General features: G+C 40.7%; 1 protein-coding gene across 6 annotated transcripts in view; it reads left to right on the forward strand.

The window, feature by feature from the left end:
• NFIL3 (nuclear factor, interleukin 3 regulated) overlaps positions 1 to 14577 on the forward strand; it is a 47183-nt gene extending 32606 nt beyond the window's left edge. For 2 of the 6 annotated variants that reach the window (XM_039724126.1, XM_039724123.1), the window contains exon 2: positions 10592 to 14577. In XM_039724126.1, the coding sequence (XP_039580060.1) occupies positions 10785 to 12158 (1374 nt within the window). In that variant the 5' untranslated portion in view covers positions 10592 to 10784 and the 3' untranslated portion in view covers positions 12159 to 14577. Of the gene's footprint in view, positions 113 to 775; positions 912 to 1783; positions 1893 to 5653; positions 5816 to 10591 lie in introns of those variants that run through there. The other 4 variants (XM_039724122.1, XM_039724121.1, XM_039724127.1 and 1 more) reach the window with 4 other exon arrangements.
• Positions 14578 to 19831: the final 5254 nt, after the last annotated feature.

A 19831-nucleotide genomic window follows, 5' to 3' on the forward strand; every position in this document is an offset into this window, starting at 1 on the left:
CGCCCGCCCCGCACGGCACCGCACCGCGCCCGCTCCGCTCCGCTCCGCCGCCCGCCCTGCCCCAGCAACGGCGCGGGGCCGGGAATGCTCGGCGCTCCGCGGTGCGCTGCAGGTAGGGAGGAAGGCGCGCGTACAAAGTTGGGGTGCCCGCCCGGTGCTTCGCTCTAGCTTCGGGCGGGGGTCGGCTGTTGCTTGTGGGGAGCCCAGCCGGCTGCGGCCGCCGCCGGGCGGGGAAGGGTCCGGCGGCGGCCCCGCTCTGCGCGGCGGCGGGCGGCTCGGCGGAGGGGTGGTGTCGCGGGCGGCAGCCCGGGAGATGCCGACCGACGGCTCTCGCTGTCGGGGCGTGCTCGTTCCTGGCGTGCCGCGCTGCCCCCCGCGTGTCCCCGCAGCGAGCCTCCGGCAGCGCCGCCGGAGCGGCTCTCCGCGTTGCGTAATGTGCCGGCGGGGAGCGGAGCTGCCGCGGCGGACGCCGTGCGGGGCGGAGGGCTAGGTCCCGGGCAGCGCCAGCCGTGCCTCGGCCACGAAACCACCGGGAGCTGCTGCCGGAGCCCGCCGGCCAGACGCAGCCCTCTCCCGGGCGGCGTAGGGGCATGCTGCCCGCGGGCAGTCGGGATCAATGGCAGCGGCCCGGGACCGGGGCTGCGCTTGTCTCAGCCAGCCCTTTCCGTCACTTTTTGTCGCTGTTTTTTAGGCGCTGCGGGACCGATCGCATAATAGTTCCTGGAAATGTTGCATTATGTAACCACAAAATATGCTGGCAGCGGGGCTGGGAAGAGGGAGCTAATTATGCGATTTTATAATCTCCCTACAAAGAAACTAGGACAATCTCGCCCCGAAAAAAAAAGCCCCCCAAACCCGTAACTGTAACAGGTTTTGTTAAAGTGTGTTTATTAAGGGAAGTAGACAACTGGGTAAGTGGGGAGGCGAGGCGCGCTCGCCGGCTGCGTGCCGGGTGCCTTAAAACGAGATTTGTGTTGGGTCTATATTTAGCCCCTTCGCGTTTTAGCAATTGTGGCTTCATGTGCTATTTCTGGTCTTTTCTCCAGAGCCGTGCGTGTGTAAGACGTTCGAGGCATTTGCTCGGATTTTTAACTCTACGCCTTCGGAGGCGTTTTAGATCAGGCTGTATTTATTTTTTAGGGAAGGCGTTTCGCCTAGACGCCGTGGCATCTCTCCGGTACGGGCTTTCAGTGGCAAAAAATAATGAAAAATATTTTTAAAAAAACCCCAAAACAACCAAACAAAATAACAGACCAAAACAAACCAAACGGGAGTGGCTTGATTTAAGCAAGAAAGGCGGTTACGGGAGATCTCAGCCGCGATGGAGGGAAGAGCCGTCCCGGCCGTGCCTTGACGGCCGCGGCGGGCGGGGGCCAGGTGCCGCCGGCCCCCGTGGGGCAGCGCAGCCGGGCTCCGGGGGCGGCCGCCGCTAGTAGGTCAGTGTGACAGAGCCGATGGGCGGTGGAGCGGAGCGGGTGCGCGGAGCCCGACGCGTCCTCCGCGTCCACCTTCTCCTCCCTGAGGCTGGCGGGGGTCGCCGCTGCCTCCCTTCCCCGGCGGCCGACGGGGCGCGGCGGCGGCGGGCGAGCGAGGGCTGGGGGCGCTGGCGCTCCCCCTCAGCCCTTTGTTCTGGGCTGGGGCGGCGGCGGCGGCGGCGGGGGGGCGGCGGGCTGATAGCGCGGGGCCGAGCGGGCCGGGGCCATGCGCCGCCGGTCACGTAGGGGCCCGGCCGGGCAGCCTTTGTGGCGGGGGGGGGGGGGGGCGGGGGGGGGCGGGCCGAGGGCGCTGAGGCGGCGGGCGCTCTCCGCGGAGCGTCCCCACCCCGCTGCCCATCACCCCCCTAGTCCCACCGTCGCCTGCAGGCAGGGATCGCCAGACAAAGGCCCTCGCAGGTAGGCACGAGCCGAGCGTTTTCTTTCGTCTCCTACTTAACGAACGACACCAACATCATAAAGGGGGGGAAAAAAATCATCATTGCCCAATTCTGTAATTTTTTTTCCCCAAGTCAGTTCGGCGTCGCAGTGGCTGTATGTTTTTGGGGCCGGCTTGTGCTGTGTCCTCGATAGAAGTATAGCTTGAAAGTTGCTGACGAAAACTTGCCTTTCAAGATGAGGTGACATTTTTTATTTTATTTTTTTTAATTTTAATAACTAAAACGGTTCTCCAATATGTGGAACCAACATCACTGTGCTTCTGACCACAAGCCTCCGGAGTACCCCAGCCATAGGCTTTATGCTCGTTGTACCTGCTATAGGAAGTAGGTATAGGAAGCAGCAAAGCATTTTAAAAATGTAATATTCTTGGTAACTGCATAAACTTTTCTGCTGCTTGATTGTTGGGGCCAAGTACAGCCTTGACAGTGAGGATCTTTTGGAGTTGTGGTTGTGTTAAAAACAACCCTGTTTTTTTTTTTTTTTTGTTGTCCTTGTAACTTGAATGATTGCACTTAGTTTCGTTATGTTTGCTCCAGTGTGTATGTAACCTACTTTGAGTTATCTTTGCCCTCCTCAGTAATCAATCAAATCCAGAGCCTCGTTTGAAATATTGCTATGTGCATTGCTTTTATGGTTCTTATTCAATCAAAATGTTGACTTTGATAGGAAACTCGAATGAATAAGGATTTGGTGTTTTGGCCCAAAAACCTGATTTAAACCAACAAGTTCAAGGACTACTGAATAAGGATCATTAATATCATTGGCACTAACAGTTATTGCAACAAGTTCTCACATAGGAGATGTCTTAGACTGTCAAAACGCAAATAAGCTTTAGAATGTTTTGCCTCCACTTTCATTTACTTTATATTTTTAACTCGTGCTCCAAAGGACTTTTAACTAGCTTTCAAAATATCCAGCTTCCTGAATTTGCATCCAAAGCCTCAAGCCTCTGCTGTTTTGGTGGGAGTTGTTTTGCATTTTGTTTTGAGATTTGGGGAGGGGATTTTTTTGTTTGTTTGTTTTTGTTTTTAAGAAACTGATGTGAAGGTGTCAAGAAGCTAAGAATCTTCCCATGGGCAGTATGAACTTACATGACCTCCAAAGAGCTTATCTCATCTTAAGAAGGAACAGTATTTGCCTTGCTTTGGATGAAATTTATAGAACATTGCATTCTATCTATTGCAATAGAGTAAAAAGAGTCTGAGAAAGGTCTCAGCACCATGCTGCTTTTTTCCAATCCTTTATCTTGAAATAAAACTCTTAAATAAAATAAACCTTTAACTCATTTTAAATTGACTTATTTTAACAAATAGTTATGCAAACTAGGCTTATGCAATAGTTTTTTTCCAGACAGCAATCTCGCTGCTGTTATAACATCACTGTGATGCAATAATATGAACAATAAAATCCTCTGTTTGAGTCTTATTACACACTGTTAAGCAATGTATCTGACTCATCAGCTTAATTGACTCTTCTAGGTGACCTTGCCATGATCATTACAGCCAGTTATGAGATATAAATGTGCTTAGGCTATGTAATAGAAAAAAAATGCAAATAGATGGCCAATTCCTGCAGTCCAATCTAAAAGAAAATGACAATTGATTTCCGTATTAGTATTTTAAAGTGTTAAAGCATTACCTTACAGTATTTGAAAATATTTTTTTAGTAGCTACAAGATAATGTAACTGTCTAATACTCATGAGAAGCATGACTGTCAAAAACAAGATTGTGTAAACAAGGGAATACTTGGTCTTGACTAAAAATGTGGTAGGAGCAATGTTATTAAAAAATTGTATTATAAAGTAGGTCTGAAAAAAATCTAAAGCCACCTTGGATACCTTGTGTTTTTTCCACTTCACTTGTTGAATTGGTACATGTCCAAAATAGCATGCTATGAAATAGAATCTATATTTAATATATGTCACAAAATTCAATTAGGAAAAATACCTATTTAAGACACAGCTTTTTTTCCTTTCTTGAGTTGCTCCACCTTGGTGTAACTTTCAGTCTGTCCTGCAGTATTTGAATAATTAACCAGTTTTTGCTACCGAGGTGTCTGTAGAACAGCTGACAATATACATGCCAGTGCTGCAAGACTTCTCTTTGTAAGTGGAATGCAACCCAACAAAGAAAATAATGCTCAGCATGGGCAGTGGTCTGGACCATCTCACAGAATTGGAGCTCTAAAGGTTGCTATTTCTCTGCTCTGTCTGCTGTGAGTGGTAGATAACAACAATTTACAGCTAGCATTTATTTTATATATTTACTTCAGTTGTTATATAACAAGATGCATGTTTAGAGCATCAGCTGGGATTAATTGACATAATTCTGCTGCCTTTAAATAGAGCCATATAAATTTAGGTCAGCTGAAGGTCTGGTCCATGGCTGGCATTTTAAGAACACAGTTCAATAATAGAAAGCTATTTGTTGTCAGAATAATTAATATTTGAGGTTTTTTTTTTTTAAATGGTTTGTAACTAAGTGAAACCTGAAATTGTATTTCCAGAACATGGTTGCTATTAAGTTATAGCTTCTCACAGTCTGGTTCTTCCTGCTGTCAAGTAGCTATTGAAATGAGAAACATACTGTCATAGTACTGTAACTTCACTAACAGCTGTTTCTACTGAGGCTTTATTAAAATACTGGAAAGTGATATGGTATTATTAAAATGCATATTTACATATGCATACTATATATATTATATATATGGAATTAAATATTTACCCAAGACATATTTATTTCCTCCTCAGTTTTAAATTTTTACCTGGTGCTATCAGTAATATTCTTAGATCTTGTTTTTCACCATTTGAACCAGAGCAATAAATAGCTTGTTTTGGGAAACATGAACAGATCTGGGAGAATCATACTGTCTTCACAAGGAAATGAAAGAAAATGTGGGGCAAATGGACACTTACTAAGCTTCACTGACTTTTTTCTGAACAACAGCTACCCTTAACATATGTCTTGTGCTCTCCAAATAGAAATCTTATTTCTGTAATTAACCTTTGGTAAGCAGGCCATACTTTAATGAGTTAATTTGTACTTCTTAGAGATAAACTGTAACTTAAGTAATTCTTCTAACGAAGAAAGCCTTTCGTAAAAATTATGTATGACATCAGCTTTCTGGGTGCAATGTGGAGTTGAGTAATATGAATTTGCAATAGTATTTCAAGTTCCATTATAATATTACTTATTTTTTCCTTAAATTTGATTGAACAGTGTCATAATAAATGATTTCTGGTGTGCCTGATGGAATATATTGTGTGGACGTATTCAATTTTTTTCCTTCGATAACACGATCAACATTTTAGCAAAAGTGGGTCATCTTGTACAAAGTTATCATCATCAGTGTTCCACTGACCTAATTACACATTGGTCCTGAAACAGTAAGCACTTAGGATGTCCATGAAGTTGTAGGAAAAGGAAACTGCATACAGGAGCAGTACTTCTGCATTGCTTCATGCTACTGAAACATATTCGTGGTCCTTATACACATTATTATGTAACAGCAGAAATTGGTGGCAATATTTGTCTTGTAAATGCTTTTCCCCTTTCTGACTGCAGATAACCTGTCTATTGTAGCATAAAATGCAGTCACCTAGGTTTTCTCAAAGTTTTACCTTCATTTGTTCTACATTGTCTAGACCCTCTGGCCCACAAATCTGTCCCAGGGATTTCACTATTTCAGCACATCCAGCATTAAAGCTTTTCTTCAACAGGAACATGAACTCACAAACTCTTACAGTAAAGGGCAAGAAGAAATATGTTGAAGGATTTCAGTGGAGATCAGAAATACCCTGGATTTCTGAATTATGATAGATAGGGATATTGGCAGGTGCAGAGTTTCATGGCATTTTTTTCGTCTGTGCAAAGCAGTGGAGGTAGAGTGTCTCCAAAATTTTTCAGCAGTTTTTAGGGATGCTGTGCATGCACCATCTGAGCTTTAACTCAGCTTCCTGTCCCGTGTGTGATGAGAATGATATTTTTTTCTGTACCTCATAAAAGTATTGAAATAGATAGCATCTGGTTTTGGAATACTTTGAAGATAAAATGCAAAATATATCTTTCAGTTTTACAAAATTTGGATTGCAAACTGGTGACTTTTGAATCTATGAACAATTTCTATGGCAGTTTATCTGGTATGTAGCCAGATTTTCAAAATTGATAAACTGGGGCAGAATGCTGGCTGTAATATAATTAAAGATACTTATGCAAAACATGGAAAACATCAACTAAAAATAAGCGGAGACATTAAGACGAGTGCAATTGTTTTTCTAGAGTGTGCCATATAGTGGTGGTGATGATAGAAGCGTGCTTTTTTTCCTAGAACAAAAGCAGCTATACTTTTATTTTCTTCCATTTTAAAGAACTGATATATATTCCTTTTGTAGACACAATGATATAAAACTGAATCGTGCTTTAGCATCCAATGTTAGATGGGATTTCATTTAGTGTGATAGAATCACTATCAAAATGCTAGAGCTGTAGAATTAAACAGTCATTTTATCCTAGGATATGCTTGAAAAACTATCCTTGGAAATAGCATGAATTATTTTGCTAAATATAAATGAAAGCATGCAGTTACTCTGTGCAGAAGCTTAGGTACATGAGGAGGCTCCCATACATTCTCTAAAGTGGATATCATTTATGTAGTTAAATTACACAACAGAGAGCAAGCTTGTGGCCTTGTTGTCCAAACTTTGAGACCTTTCAATTATTACAGTGTGAATACATACATCCTCAGGATCAGATATTGAATGTGCCATGTTGTCACTTCAGTATTTTTTGAAGTCCCATGGATAAATTAATTTTTGTGATTTCTGCATGCATAATTTTTTGCTTCAGTAGTATGAGTCCTATACAACAGTCTCATTAATACTTGGATCTGGGATTGTATTCTGCTTCTGCTGAAGTCAATGGCAAAATTGCTGGGGGAGCAAAACTGGCTTTGTAATTAAGTTAATAGGGTCGAGTGTTATTACATTGTAGAATTGGCACTCAATGCCATTAACATCAACCAACCAAATGTTGGTTTTATAACACTTTATGAGGGAGTGATAAAGCAATTGAAAAATTAATCATAAGGGAAAATATTGGAATTTGAAATGTAGTCAGAGGAATCATTACAGTTCATTAATTTATGTTTAAATACTCATGTTTTCCAATGGAATTATAAAATGCAAGTGAAGTGAAATGGCTGGCTCCATTGAAGGCATGTTGCCATTATGATCAGATGGAATTTAATTTGTTTACAGACTCAGCACTGAGCTGATCCACATGACAAAGTATGAAACTTCTAAACAAGTGTTTAGAAGTATGAAACTAAACAAGGGTTTTGACTCCTCTGTGTAAAGTCACAGTTCCAGTTACTATAATAAAAGTGCTCAAGAAATACAGAAAGAGTTAAAGATCTTTTGTTGTTTTGCTCATTCAGGGGAGTAATGGCATTAGGTGTAACTGCATTAATAGCAAACTCGTATGACTATGTCAGTGGGTTACATGCCTGTCTTGACATCTTTACTGATGGACTCTGGCAGAGAGCAAAGTTGAATATTGCATGCAAAAACACAGTTATTTTGGTACATGCTTAATATTTGCTGTGGATTGCATGCTACTTACATTCTGTCTGTTTGTGCCGGGAACAATGAGCACAGGAAGGAGACTGGCCAAAACAGGAGTTAACAGTGCTACAGTGAGCAGATTGGGCCATTCCAGTGTATGATCTGCAGATGTCCCATGGAACAAGGGACATGAACTCTGCAGCTGGTTGGGCTAAGTTCAGCTCAGTGCCAGTCTTAGCCTTACAGGAGGATATTTGGACATGTAGTTGTGTTTTTATCTATCAATATGATCATATTAATGAACAATGTCATTGGTCTACATTCATTAAGGAAAAAAAACCAACCCACAATCCAGAAACTTTTTTGCTAATTATTATTACCATTATTACTATTTTTCCTAGAGCACAGTGTTGGACAAACACTGAAGTGGAACAGCTTTGAGCTGGAGATCAAGGTCCAAATTCTTATCCTGATACAATCTTGTTCAAGACTTAACATTGCTTTTATTCATATGGAAATAAAAGATGGGAATATTATGGGGGGAGGGGGGGAAGTATTTATCTGTGTAGGTATGGTTTTGTTCTTCTAAAATATCCAATGATTCTATAAGTACTTCCTTGCTTATGCTACCACTTCAAGTAAGTGTAGATGTTCTAGGCTATGTGGCACACACACACATGTATATACATGTGCCATATACCCTAGAACATCTACATTTATATATATACACTTATGTATGTATATATATATGTGGTAATAATAATGATGACATATGCATATTAGTGTGTGTTTTCTGGGAGAACAAATATTTTGATTTGAGTGTAGCTCTCCGGTATTGTTAAATTCAGTAAGAGCTGTGAACTGGTAAGGAAATTTCACAAAATTTGTTGAGCACTTCTTGCTCAGGTGAGAGTTGGCTGAGATACATAGTAAGAGACAAATATTTCATAGGTATGGAGTACATGATACAGTTTCCTTCTGCATGCCATGGAATGTGTGTGTTACTGGTACAGATGAATACAGTGATTGCAGTGGATCAAGACAATTATGGATCTGTAACTGTGTACTCCCAGTTCTACTGCATAATGAAATTAATTCTATTAGTATAAAATGATGCTACAGAGACTGAATATTCTACAAATGTGACAAATGGTCAAGCGGCCTTGGCTTCTCTTTTTTGTTGTTGTTTTAAAGTTTCAGCAGTGATTTTTTAAAGTGTTGAGTTACACTAGGTTTAAAATTATATACATATTAATTAAACAAATGATTCCATGAATCAGTGAAATAGACAAAATATCTATACACCTACTTCAGCAAATCAAACTGTACTGAAAATTTGGAGAAACAGATGTTACTTTGCTGAAGGGTTCATTGTTATTTTTAAACCTGATCCAGCTCCTTCCATCTTGACAGAAAGCCCCATTTTGACTCCACTTGAAATTTTGGACCGGGGTCTAACTATGTAACTGTTTGTGTATTTGAGGTATATTTCTTCTTTTCAAACATGACAATTTATGGTGCTGCTTTTGCACTAAAATATTAGATCCTGTCTTTGGTGTGGTTGGTGTCTAACTCTATTTTTCATTAGGGCTGTATTATCAAAGACAAATAGTTACATGTCAGTAATTAACCATGGATTTTAGGAAATTCTACTTAGTTGTTCTACTAAATGTGTTAATTTTTTCATGACAGAAGAATTGGCATGGTTTGATGGAACAGAACCCAGCTTGAAACCTTAGTCTTTATGACCCTTCTTAATTGTTACTTCATCACTCATTCCATTTTGTCTTCTGGAAAAGACAAGAGAAACTGGCAGAATACAATTCATTAATTCTTTTAACTTTCTTGACTGATAATGTTAAAATTAGTTTCATTAGCCATTGTAAAAACATTCCCAGTAAATAGAGACATTAATCTGAAGTGGCTGATTATTTAATTTTTTTTGTTTGTTTGTTTTCTGGTCATACAGGCAAGAATGATAGCAGACTTGAGTGTTAGTTCTATAAAAGCACTTGGCATACTACATTCTTTTCACCAGAAATGTGATTGACTGTAAAAAATCATATCCTGAGAATTTGTGTCTAAGATCAAGACCAAGTGATTTTAATATTTTTGCATTAAAAGGCACTAAATAAAACAAAGGTCAATATAAACTCTTAAGTTCTTATTTAATGATTAAAATGTCTGAAGCTAAAGGTTAAGCTAATTTTTATTTGTTAATGTTAAGACTTAGGGATATAAACTTTTGCTTCAATGCAAATACTGTTTCCTGGAGGTGCACATGCCTCAATGATATTAAACTTTACTTTGACCTAATACAACATCTGTCAAATGGAAATTTTAAATTAAATTTTATTTCTCTAATGTATCTTTCAATACTGATTTTAATGTTTTCTTTCTATTACACTAGAAAATTACATAATTTTCTGTCATATTTTTTAGTTAGGTACTTGCCCAAATTGTATGTGAACTTGCTAGTTTGAATTAATATGATGGATAAAAACACTTGCATATAGATATATATGTATATATATTTTTACAGGATTCAAAAGCAGCAATTAAATGCTTAATAGATAAGCGTTGGATCATGGATAATGGTGGTATTTTAAGACAATAGAAAGCACTCCTTCTCTAAATCAGCTTGTGTTATTTTTAATCCTTGAAGGACCCAAATACATTGTATTTCTAAGTCTTACACCACAGCTGTTTTCAGAAGAGATGCTTTAATGTGGAACAGGATACGTTGCAATGCTGCTCATCAATGTGCTTCATGTCCTGCAGTTTAAAGTGTTGGAAGGTTTTAGTTTGGCCAGTGATGTCATGGAACGTTCTGATAGCATTACTGTAGAGTCAAAACTCTCAAAATGTTTTTTAATTGATTCGTCCTTGAATCACATAATATTTGTTTTGGAAGCAAATCTGCTACCTCTAGGTGTCATAAATTTTAGAATATCAATAATTTCAGTGTTAAACTGTCTTCATATCATAGCAGGTTTGATGAACCAAATTCTTGTCTGAAATATTTATCAATAGCTACTTTTGTGTGTTTTGATCCAGCAATTCCTAAATAGTAATAAAATTCTCTATTTATTTCAGGTTTTTAAGAAGATTCCCATTGAATCTGCTAAGAAAATTGGTTCTAGACAGACATTTCTGTCTGAGATTATGAAAGAAAAGGAAGAATGTGTGTGGATTTAAAATTACTGTATTTATCAAGTTGTGGAGTGAGAAGTACTGGGGAGATAGCTTGCTCTGTTGCTGATTGTAGATCGTCTACAAATTGTTTCTGATGCAGCTGAGAAAAATGCAGACCCTTAAAAAGGAGCACGGACCTGTTGACACAAGTAGCAATGTGGACAAAATCATGGTACTTAAGTCAACCTTAGCAGAAGTATCTGAAGAATTGTCTACAAATGAAGATATACTACTTACTGAAGCAAGTAGTGGAAAGAGCAAATCTTCAGCTTGCCGGAGAAAGCGAGAATTCATTCCAGATGAAAAGAAAGATGCTATGTATTGGGAGAAACGGCGGAAAAATAATGAAGCTGCCAAAAGATCTCGTGAAAAGCGACGACTGAATGACCTTGTCTTAGAGAACAAACTAATTGCACTGGGAGAAGAGAATGCCACTTTGAAGGCAGAGCTGCTTTCATTGAAGTTAAAGTTTGGTTTAATTAGTTCTGCGGCCTATGCCCAAGAGATACAGAAACTCAGTAGCTCAACAACTGTGTATTTTCAAGATTATCAGAGCTCCAAATCAAATATTAACTCATTTGTAGATGAACATGAACCATCTATAGTTGGTAGCAGTTGTATTTCTGTTATTAAACATTCTCCTCAAAGCTCGATGTCTGATGTATCCGAAACATCAACTGTAGAGCATACTCAACCAAGTCGTATACAAAGCAACTGTAGAAGCCCTGAAAATAAGTTCCAGATTATAAAGCAGGAGCCTATGGAATTAGAGAGAGAGCCAAGAGATGACAGAGGTTCATATAAAGCGTCCATATATCCAAACTACATGGGAGCTACCTTTAATGTGTACTCACATTCTCCTCCTCTCTTGCAAGTTAATAGGTCCTCCAGTAATTCGCCGAGAACGTCAGAAACTGATGATGGTGTAGTTGGAAAGTCATCTGATGGAGAAGATGAACAGCAGGTTCCTAAGGGTCCAATTCATTCCCCAGTTGAACATAAAAATGTTCATGCAACAGTTAAAGTTCCAGAAGTGAATTCTTCAGCTTTGCCTCACAAGCTTCGAATCAAAGCCAAAGCCATGCAAGTTAAAGTGGAAGCAGTGGATAATGACTATGATGCAACGCAGAAGTTGTCGTCACCCATTGACATGTCCTCAAAAAGACATTTTGAGCTTGAAAAACACGGTGCACAAAACTTGGTGCATTCTTCTCACACTCCTTTCTCGGTTCAAGTGACTAATATCCAAGACTGGTCACTTAAACCAGAACTCTGGCATCAGAAGGAACTCAACGTTAAAATTCAGAGTGGTTGCAAAACTGGAGTTGTTGAAATAAAAGACAATATCTACAATGTCTCTGAGTCAGAGAATCTCTATTTGAAGCAGGGCATAGCAAACTTATCTGCAGAGGTTGCTTCACTTAAAAGACTTATAACTACACAAATCTCTGCATCAGACTCTGGTTAATTTACTACTGAAAAAAGGCTTATTGTTTCAAAGGATGTCATTTGCAGTAGATCAATATGTTTTGTATGATGCTGAATTTTCACTGGACTTGTGATGTCATTTCACTGTAATGTTCACATAATGTCTGATTGGTGTCTTTTTGTGCACAAATTATTATGAAGACTAGGTTGTGCTATGATCACTATGCCTTGAGTATAGTCAAGTAGCCTGTACAAAGGCTGTATATAGTGGACTTTAATTTCTTTTTGTTCTACTACAAAGCGTGCAAGTTACCAGTTATAATAAAATATTGGTGACAAACATAGAACATCTACTCCAGTTCAGTTGATTTTATGAACTTGTAAATAAGTTGTTAATTAAAAACTGGGTTTTTTCTTACACTGTGCTCAACTTCACTTACATTTTTGGTTTTTGCAGCCTGACAACCAAATTACAATTTACAACATGTGTGATCCTTCTGGCCACCTTTTTCCTTAACATGTTTTTTAGAAGAGAAGTAAAGTGAATATTTATAAATGAAACAGTACCAATTTATAGCCTTAGCCTTCTTTAACTTATTTCTTAGTAGAAATTAACCAAAAGCCCTGCAAATTCTAACCCAGTAACTAATATCAACAACCTTTTTTTTCTCCTTCAGTCTCAAATGAGACAGTAATGAGTTTCCTGAATGTTTTAGTGTGACAAACAATTTTTCAATATTATAACTTGGTGTTTTAGGTGAAATTAGTTAAGTCAGATTTGTGCATCTGCAAAGTTTCCAGAGCCTTGCAGTGACACAATGGATGGCACCATCTCTGCCAAGGGGTGGCTTGCATCTGCAAGGGGTGCAGGCATGGAAAGTCAACCCCTCTTGCATACCAGCATTCTGTCTGTGGCAGACCATGGGCCACCTGTACATGAAGTATAAGGCTACTGGATCTGTAAACTCTGAGCTCAGCTAGGTAAATACTTACACAAAGGCTAGGCAATAGCAGTTGCAGAATTAAAGATCATCTGCTATTTTAGTTCCCAGAATGGGACATAATGCAATTATGCATGAAGTAAGTCTTGCCAGCAATTTGTCCCTGGTTTCAATGGCTTAATTAACTGAACTGGAATATCTTGGCTTGCTAAAGGGCATTTTGCAAGAATTTCTCAGATGTAAAATAGAGACTGTGTGAAGAACTGCACAATCTAGACACTGCTAGCCCCTTACGACTTATGCAGATGATGAGTTCTTCACTTGACGACTGGACAGGGCTGTGGTGCTCTTTTTCTTTTAGAAGAGCCATTGAACCATGGAGTTTAGAATTGTATTACATATCCTTGGTTCGGCTTACCAAAATCTTTCATTTTAAAACTAAAATTAATTAATAAACAGAGCATAACTTGGCAGAGGTTCTTTTCATGATACTTCCCCCTTCTTTTAACATACTAATAAATCAGACTAACAAATAAGCTTTTTCTGAAAAGGCTTTTTATTAATTGCCGTACTGTATAATGAATTGAACCTTTCCATAGGCTTAAAATACTAATTAACAAAACAATATGTAGGTATTGTTTTTTTAAATTAATACTTGACTTGAGTGAGAGGAAGTTTGTCAATTTTTTGGGGATATGAAGAGGAGTCTGAGTCACTCCTGATAGCTCTGAAGCTTGGTCCAGCAGTCAAGGCAATGGCAGAACTCCCTGATGTCAGTGAGGACAGGATTTGATTCTGTGCCTTTTCAGGAACTGATGATTCAGTTGTGTTCTGGGAGGACCTTCGCACAGAAATCACTGGTACTTTCTGAGCTTTTTTGAGCCTTCTAACTGCTGTGCTGTATTTGTGGCATTCAGAGTTGATAAACTGCTATTCTTTTTTCATGCCTTAATAATACAATAGACCCCATAGCTGGGCTCTGTATGTATTTGGTAATTAACATAGATGACATTTCAATGTTACTGAAAATAAGCTCAGGATTATTGCATGAAATGTAAAAATTTGCATTGAATGATGGGGATATGAGACATGAGGCAGTTATGGCTACTGTCTCCTTGCTTGCTAAGTATCTTCTGTAAGCAACAATAAAATTCTTTAAATATTTTGCATATTATTTATCACATGTAATGTGTTCAAGGAGAGGACTTAAAACTCTCAGTGTTGCCATCAGTGTAAGCCTAGATCTATTGGGTTTTTTTCCATTTCTTGTTAGAATTGTTTGTCATAATGGAAGAATGTTGTCCTCTTTCTAGCTCATTATATATTTTGTGTATCTGTTTTGTGCAATTAATACTTAACAGTAATGATGTAGTTAATTTGTTGAAGGATGTCATTGCAAGAAAGTTATAGCATGGAGCTTAGGAGCACAATCAGATGTTATTTATACTCCCTTTATACCTTAGTGTTATGCTTCATTTGAAGAAAGAAATAAATAATTTGTCTTTTGTTCAAAACAGATCTAACCTACCACATGCTTTTCTATTATGTTAATCATCATAGTCCAACACAGGGTCATTAATTTTGGTTGATGACCGATCTTCCCGAGCTGAAGTTGCTGATTCTCCATCTAATACTTGGAATATTTTTCCCATACCTATTAAAGTTACAAAATGCAAGAGTGTGGGTGGTACATGCAAAGCCCCTTTATTGGCTACAGCTGTTGACTCTGAACTGCTCAGTTGCAGTAACTGTTGTGTAGGTGCCCTCCTCATGCAGAGCCATCACTCTGCTTGCCCATCTTTAGCCCGTTTCCCCTCAGGATGTGAAATGGGAAAGATGGAGTGTCACCCTGTGGGGGTGGGGAGGGCAAGAGTGCAGTGGGACTGCCCTGCTCCAGCCTTCAGCTGGTACACAGTTATATGGGACCAGACAGCTGTGCTCTTCCAACCTGCCTTCCTTGCACTGCAGGAAACATGATCAGGCTCCGTGGAAAAAGTATCCCTGGTTGGTCATCTAGTCTCAATGGGACATCAGAAGGTTGTTTTTGAGCACAAAATGGGCTTTATCTAAGTGTGAATAAACTGGCTCTAACTTACAAAAAATATTGTAAACTCAGCAATTGACAAAACAACATGAAACATCGCAAAAAGGGAATCTTTCTCATTTTAGTGTCTTCAATTACAAATGTTAATGGAAGGCTACATATAGAAACTGGTAATTATGAGACTTATCAGTATAAATTCTCTTTCATGATAATAGTTAGTGTGAAGGGCTTCATGGAAAATAAGAGAAGTCTGAAAAATGACTGTTGATTAGCAAGGTAAACTTTTTCCTAGTGATATCGACTGATGGCTAATTAACAATGCAAAGTGTGAGTACAGCTCGTTCATTAAATTTGCCTAACTTAATTGTGTATAAACACAGTAATATAGCCCCATGTTCTATCAATGCAAATATTTTAACAGGTGAATTTTATATGCCCATACATAAACCGAGCCCAAGTATGATTTTCTGAATACATTCAAATTTCTGTCTTCAGTAAAACTTACATATTGCATGGGATATATTTAAATTTTATTACTATTCTGTACAGCCCAATATGCCCTTGTTCATGAATAGGAGACAGGTAACTGACAATTCCTGATAATTCTTCTCTTGTTATTTTCTCCCTAATGTCTGTTTGAGTAGTTTTTGAGACCAAAACCACATCTGTTCAACTTGCATAAATGCAAAATGGTGCAATAAACACATTCCTGAAGTTTGGTTAAAACAACTGCTAAAAATCTTTTCTACTTGCTAGTACATGAATATGCTGTTGAAAATTGTACACACTGAATTTATCAAGAAACTCTTGAGAATCCAGTTAATATGACCTTTATTATTACTATATTGTTTGAAAAATACTTTGATAGCTTATTGCACAATACAAGATTGGTAACTACAAGAATGCAACAAAAGAATTTTTGGTATTTCTTGCATAAGAATGAGTAACATATTGTTCCATTTCAATGCCAAATCAAAAGTTAAAAACAGCAGGCAGAATCCTAGGGCTTTTAACTCAGTGTTAAGTTCTATTCCCCTTGATGAAGTAGACTTTTTCTGTGTACAAGAAGGGACTCACTCAAGAGAAGTAACATCGCCAGGATAGACACTTTACAGTTGCCCTCCTGGCACAAATTCCTACTGATTGTTCTATCTCTAAGGCTACTTCTCATGACAAAACAGTGATACATAAGTCACTTTATACATATCACTGGAACTGTAAAGGACTTCCTCACTGCGAAACAGAAAGTAGCCAGATACTCAACTAATATTTATTCAATGACAGCCTCTAGAAAATCTTGGTGAATTAGGAGCAAAAGGTCAGAGTAGAGGCATAGTGTTTATTTGCTTGGAAGAGAAAGTGTCAAAGGACATTTGGTTTTAGGACTCCAAAAAATAGTGGGAATGCTTCTATATTTTTTATTAATTGCCCAGCTATTACCCCTGCACTGATCACAATGCTGTCACTAGAGTTGTAGTAATTCCCTCTGAAACACTATGGAGCTCCACAGGATTACAAACAGAAGTGCCTGGGAAGAGCACAGGGCATGGGACTTTGCCATGATTTGATGCGAGTATGTCTCCTGCATGCAAGCATCCTCCCTGCTTCTAGTGCATCTGAAAGAGACCTTACCTGAAAAAGCCTGCATCAGTCCAAACATTCTGAGGAAGCTAAATGGCCATCTAATACCAACAACATTCAGATAGCAAGGTCAATGTTTCGTCCACCATCTCTCACTCCCCTGACAAATCAATGCACAACTCAAAACATTATCCAGCTATTAGACCTTTTCATGTTATTCAGATTCTTAGATGTGCAAATGGGCATCTCACTTAATAATTTACACATAAAACAATCAGGCTACCCCACTATCTGTATGTGCCAGCATCAGTATCCATTATGTCTACTTTCTGAGGCATGATGCTAGACAAGTTTCTAAAAATCTGGACCTCCAAAAATTCTCTTACATTTGGTATATAAATATGCTGAGAACATAATGCATTCATTTCCATGGCAGTTCTGTTATGAAACCCTGAAAGCTGAGACATAAATGCTTTGTATAAAAATCAGAAAATATCAACGTGTAATATTGTATCACACCTAAGAGCTAAAAAGATGATAAAATGCAATGACAGAACACTGTTTTCCTTCCTCTGTGTTCTTGACACTATACGCATGAATAGATAATACATGAACTCAATAATAACTTGGTGACATATGTTCTATAAAACCTCATGGTTAAAAATGTGAACAAGCAAACATCATCAATATTTGTGTAAGCAAAACCATATTGGACAAGTGACAATAACAGACAACATATATGAACTGTCAGTATCGCATAGGACTGGAAGGAATTGTTTACATTTTCTCATTTTCTGTAATGAGATTACTTAAGCAATAAATTCTTAGCTTTTTCATTAAATAACACTTATGTCACTGAAAATAAAGAGGAAGAGGGCAAACACCACTTATTTGATGGTATTGACAGGTATCATAATGGGATATTTCAAGTTGTCATGGACCTACAATGATAATCTAGTCCCACTGCCTCACTATTTCAGGGTTGACCAGAAGTTAAAGCCCGTCATGTAGGGCATTTTAAGGCACTGGCAGACAGGGAGCTTGTTTCAGTGTCTGACTGCACTCACAGTAAAGAAATATTTTCTTATGTCCAGTCTGAACATTTCCTGATGCAGCTTTGAACTATTCCCACCTCTGCTGTCACTGGATCCCAGGGAGAAGGGATCACCAAACCCCTTTCCACTTTCCCTCCTCAGGAAGCTGTAGAGAGCAGTGAAGTCACCCTCAACCTCTTTCTCTCCAAACTAGACAAACAAAGCTTTCAGCTGCTTGGCATCCATCTGGCACAGATAGGCCCTCTCTAAGGAGAGCAGAAATAGCAGCACTGAGGCTGGATCTGGACCAGTGGGAGGATAATCTGTGCTTAAGAGCAATATGGTTGCCTTGTCTGGGCTGCTCACCAGCTGTGCACCCTGATGCATGTGCCAGTCTGGCATTGCCCCTTCCCAGGAACTGGACTTTGTGCTTCTCCTACATGAACTTCTGGAGGCTCCTGCCTTGGCAGGGTATGACCCTGGGCGACACAGAGAGCAGCACCAAGTTGTGACTCCAGGCTGGGCAGGGAATTGGTCGTGGCCATAGTGAGGCTGCACTGGGCAGCACAGGCTGGTAGGAGAGCAGAGAACCAGGATGTGGGGGCAGGGACTGGCACTGAAGAGCTCATGAGTGGCCTGGGGTAATGGGCAGTAGGGCACAGTCTGGACCTGGAGACCCTGCCTCTTGGAAATGTGTGCCCTGGGGCTCGCTACAGGAATGGGCCTGTAGCTGGTCATTACATGTCTGAATAACAAGGACAGAAATGCCACCTGTCCTGTTTGTAATGTTGAGACTTTTTTTGAGTTTCCATGCATTGATTTTATTTGAATAGCTGGATATGAGGGGCTGGGAGCCCTAGAGAGTTGGTACATGCTCCAGCTAGTGGCCTGGTCCCAATTTGGCTAATCTCTGAGGCATCCTCCAAAGTCACAGGTGCAGGGGTAGTTGAAGAGACCCCAGGGCCACGTGCCTGCCTCTTCAGAGGTCACCATGGCCCCTCAGGAGAGGGGTCACTGCTCTGTCTGGAAGTGGAAGACCCAGGAACAGACTCCTCTGGCTCCTCCTGGGGCTCTTCTTGCTCCAGCAGCGATGGTAATGGGTACAGAGGGGCAGCTTCTGAAATCCCCATCCATGGCAGAGGAGGGGGTGTTGGGCACCTCATCCATGGTGCATCTTGCAGGGCTGTGAGAAGGGCTGGCACCTGGGCAGGGAGATAGGGCTGGTGGGTGAGCAGACGACAGGCCTCCCTGCTGCACTGTCGCACAGCAACGCGGATCAGCTGTTGCACAAATGTTGCTGCATGGTTTTGGAGGGACACCCCCAGCATCTGGACCAGCTGGTCTTCATCGATTCCATGGTTGGTCAGGATGTCCAGGACAGTGTCCTCCACAAGGTCTGCCTCCATCCAGTTGTTCCTGAAGATCTGCCTCAGCCTCGGTCGGACCCAGAGCACCAGGGTATCTAGGAGGCATGGGTGGTCCCGGAAAAGTACCATCCATTCCTCAGGCTGGAGGCTGCCCATGGGATGCCTGGGCACTCCTTCAGCAGCCCATGTTTGAGATGCTCCAGAGAAATGGAGGTCAAGGTGTCTGGGGTCTCCTCTCGCCTGGTGGACAACGATGGATGGTGTCTCAGATAGTGCAATTACATGCTCCATGTAGTCATTTTCTGTCTCCATTGAGTGCAGGATGGATAGAATCCTCCTCTTGCAGAGGGGGCACTTGGGTGTGTTCTCTGCCCACTGCAGGATGCAAGTGTAACAGAACTGGTGCAGGCATGGAAATATGTAGCTGATCTCCTTCAAGCTGTCCAGGCAGATGGGACAGCAGCTGTCCATCTCTGTGGCCATGCTCTTCTCTGCAGTGGCCTGAGAGGAGCTGCGGTTATGAGTTGCTCCCTTTCACCAGCATTGTATCAGCAGATTTTACTCTAGAAGGGGAAGAAGCACTATGGCCATTGCCTGGACCCAGAAAGAGAGATAGAAATGCCCTGGTCCCTCAGGAAGGAAACCATCTCAGCTCTGCAGTAGGTTTCACCTCTCAGCTCACCTCTGCTGCTGCAAGTGCACCTCCTGGGTGTCCCAGATGTCTGAACCTGGCAGGGAGGGGGAAA

This window comes from Passer montanus, unplaced genomic scaffold (assembly GCF_014805655.1).
Source record: "Passer montanus isolate IOZ18808 unplaced genomic scaffold, ASM1480565v1 scaffold52, whole genome shotgun sequence".
NCBI lineage: Eukaryota > Metazoa > Chordata > Aves > Passeriformes > Passeridae > Passer > Passer montanus.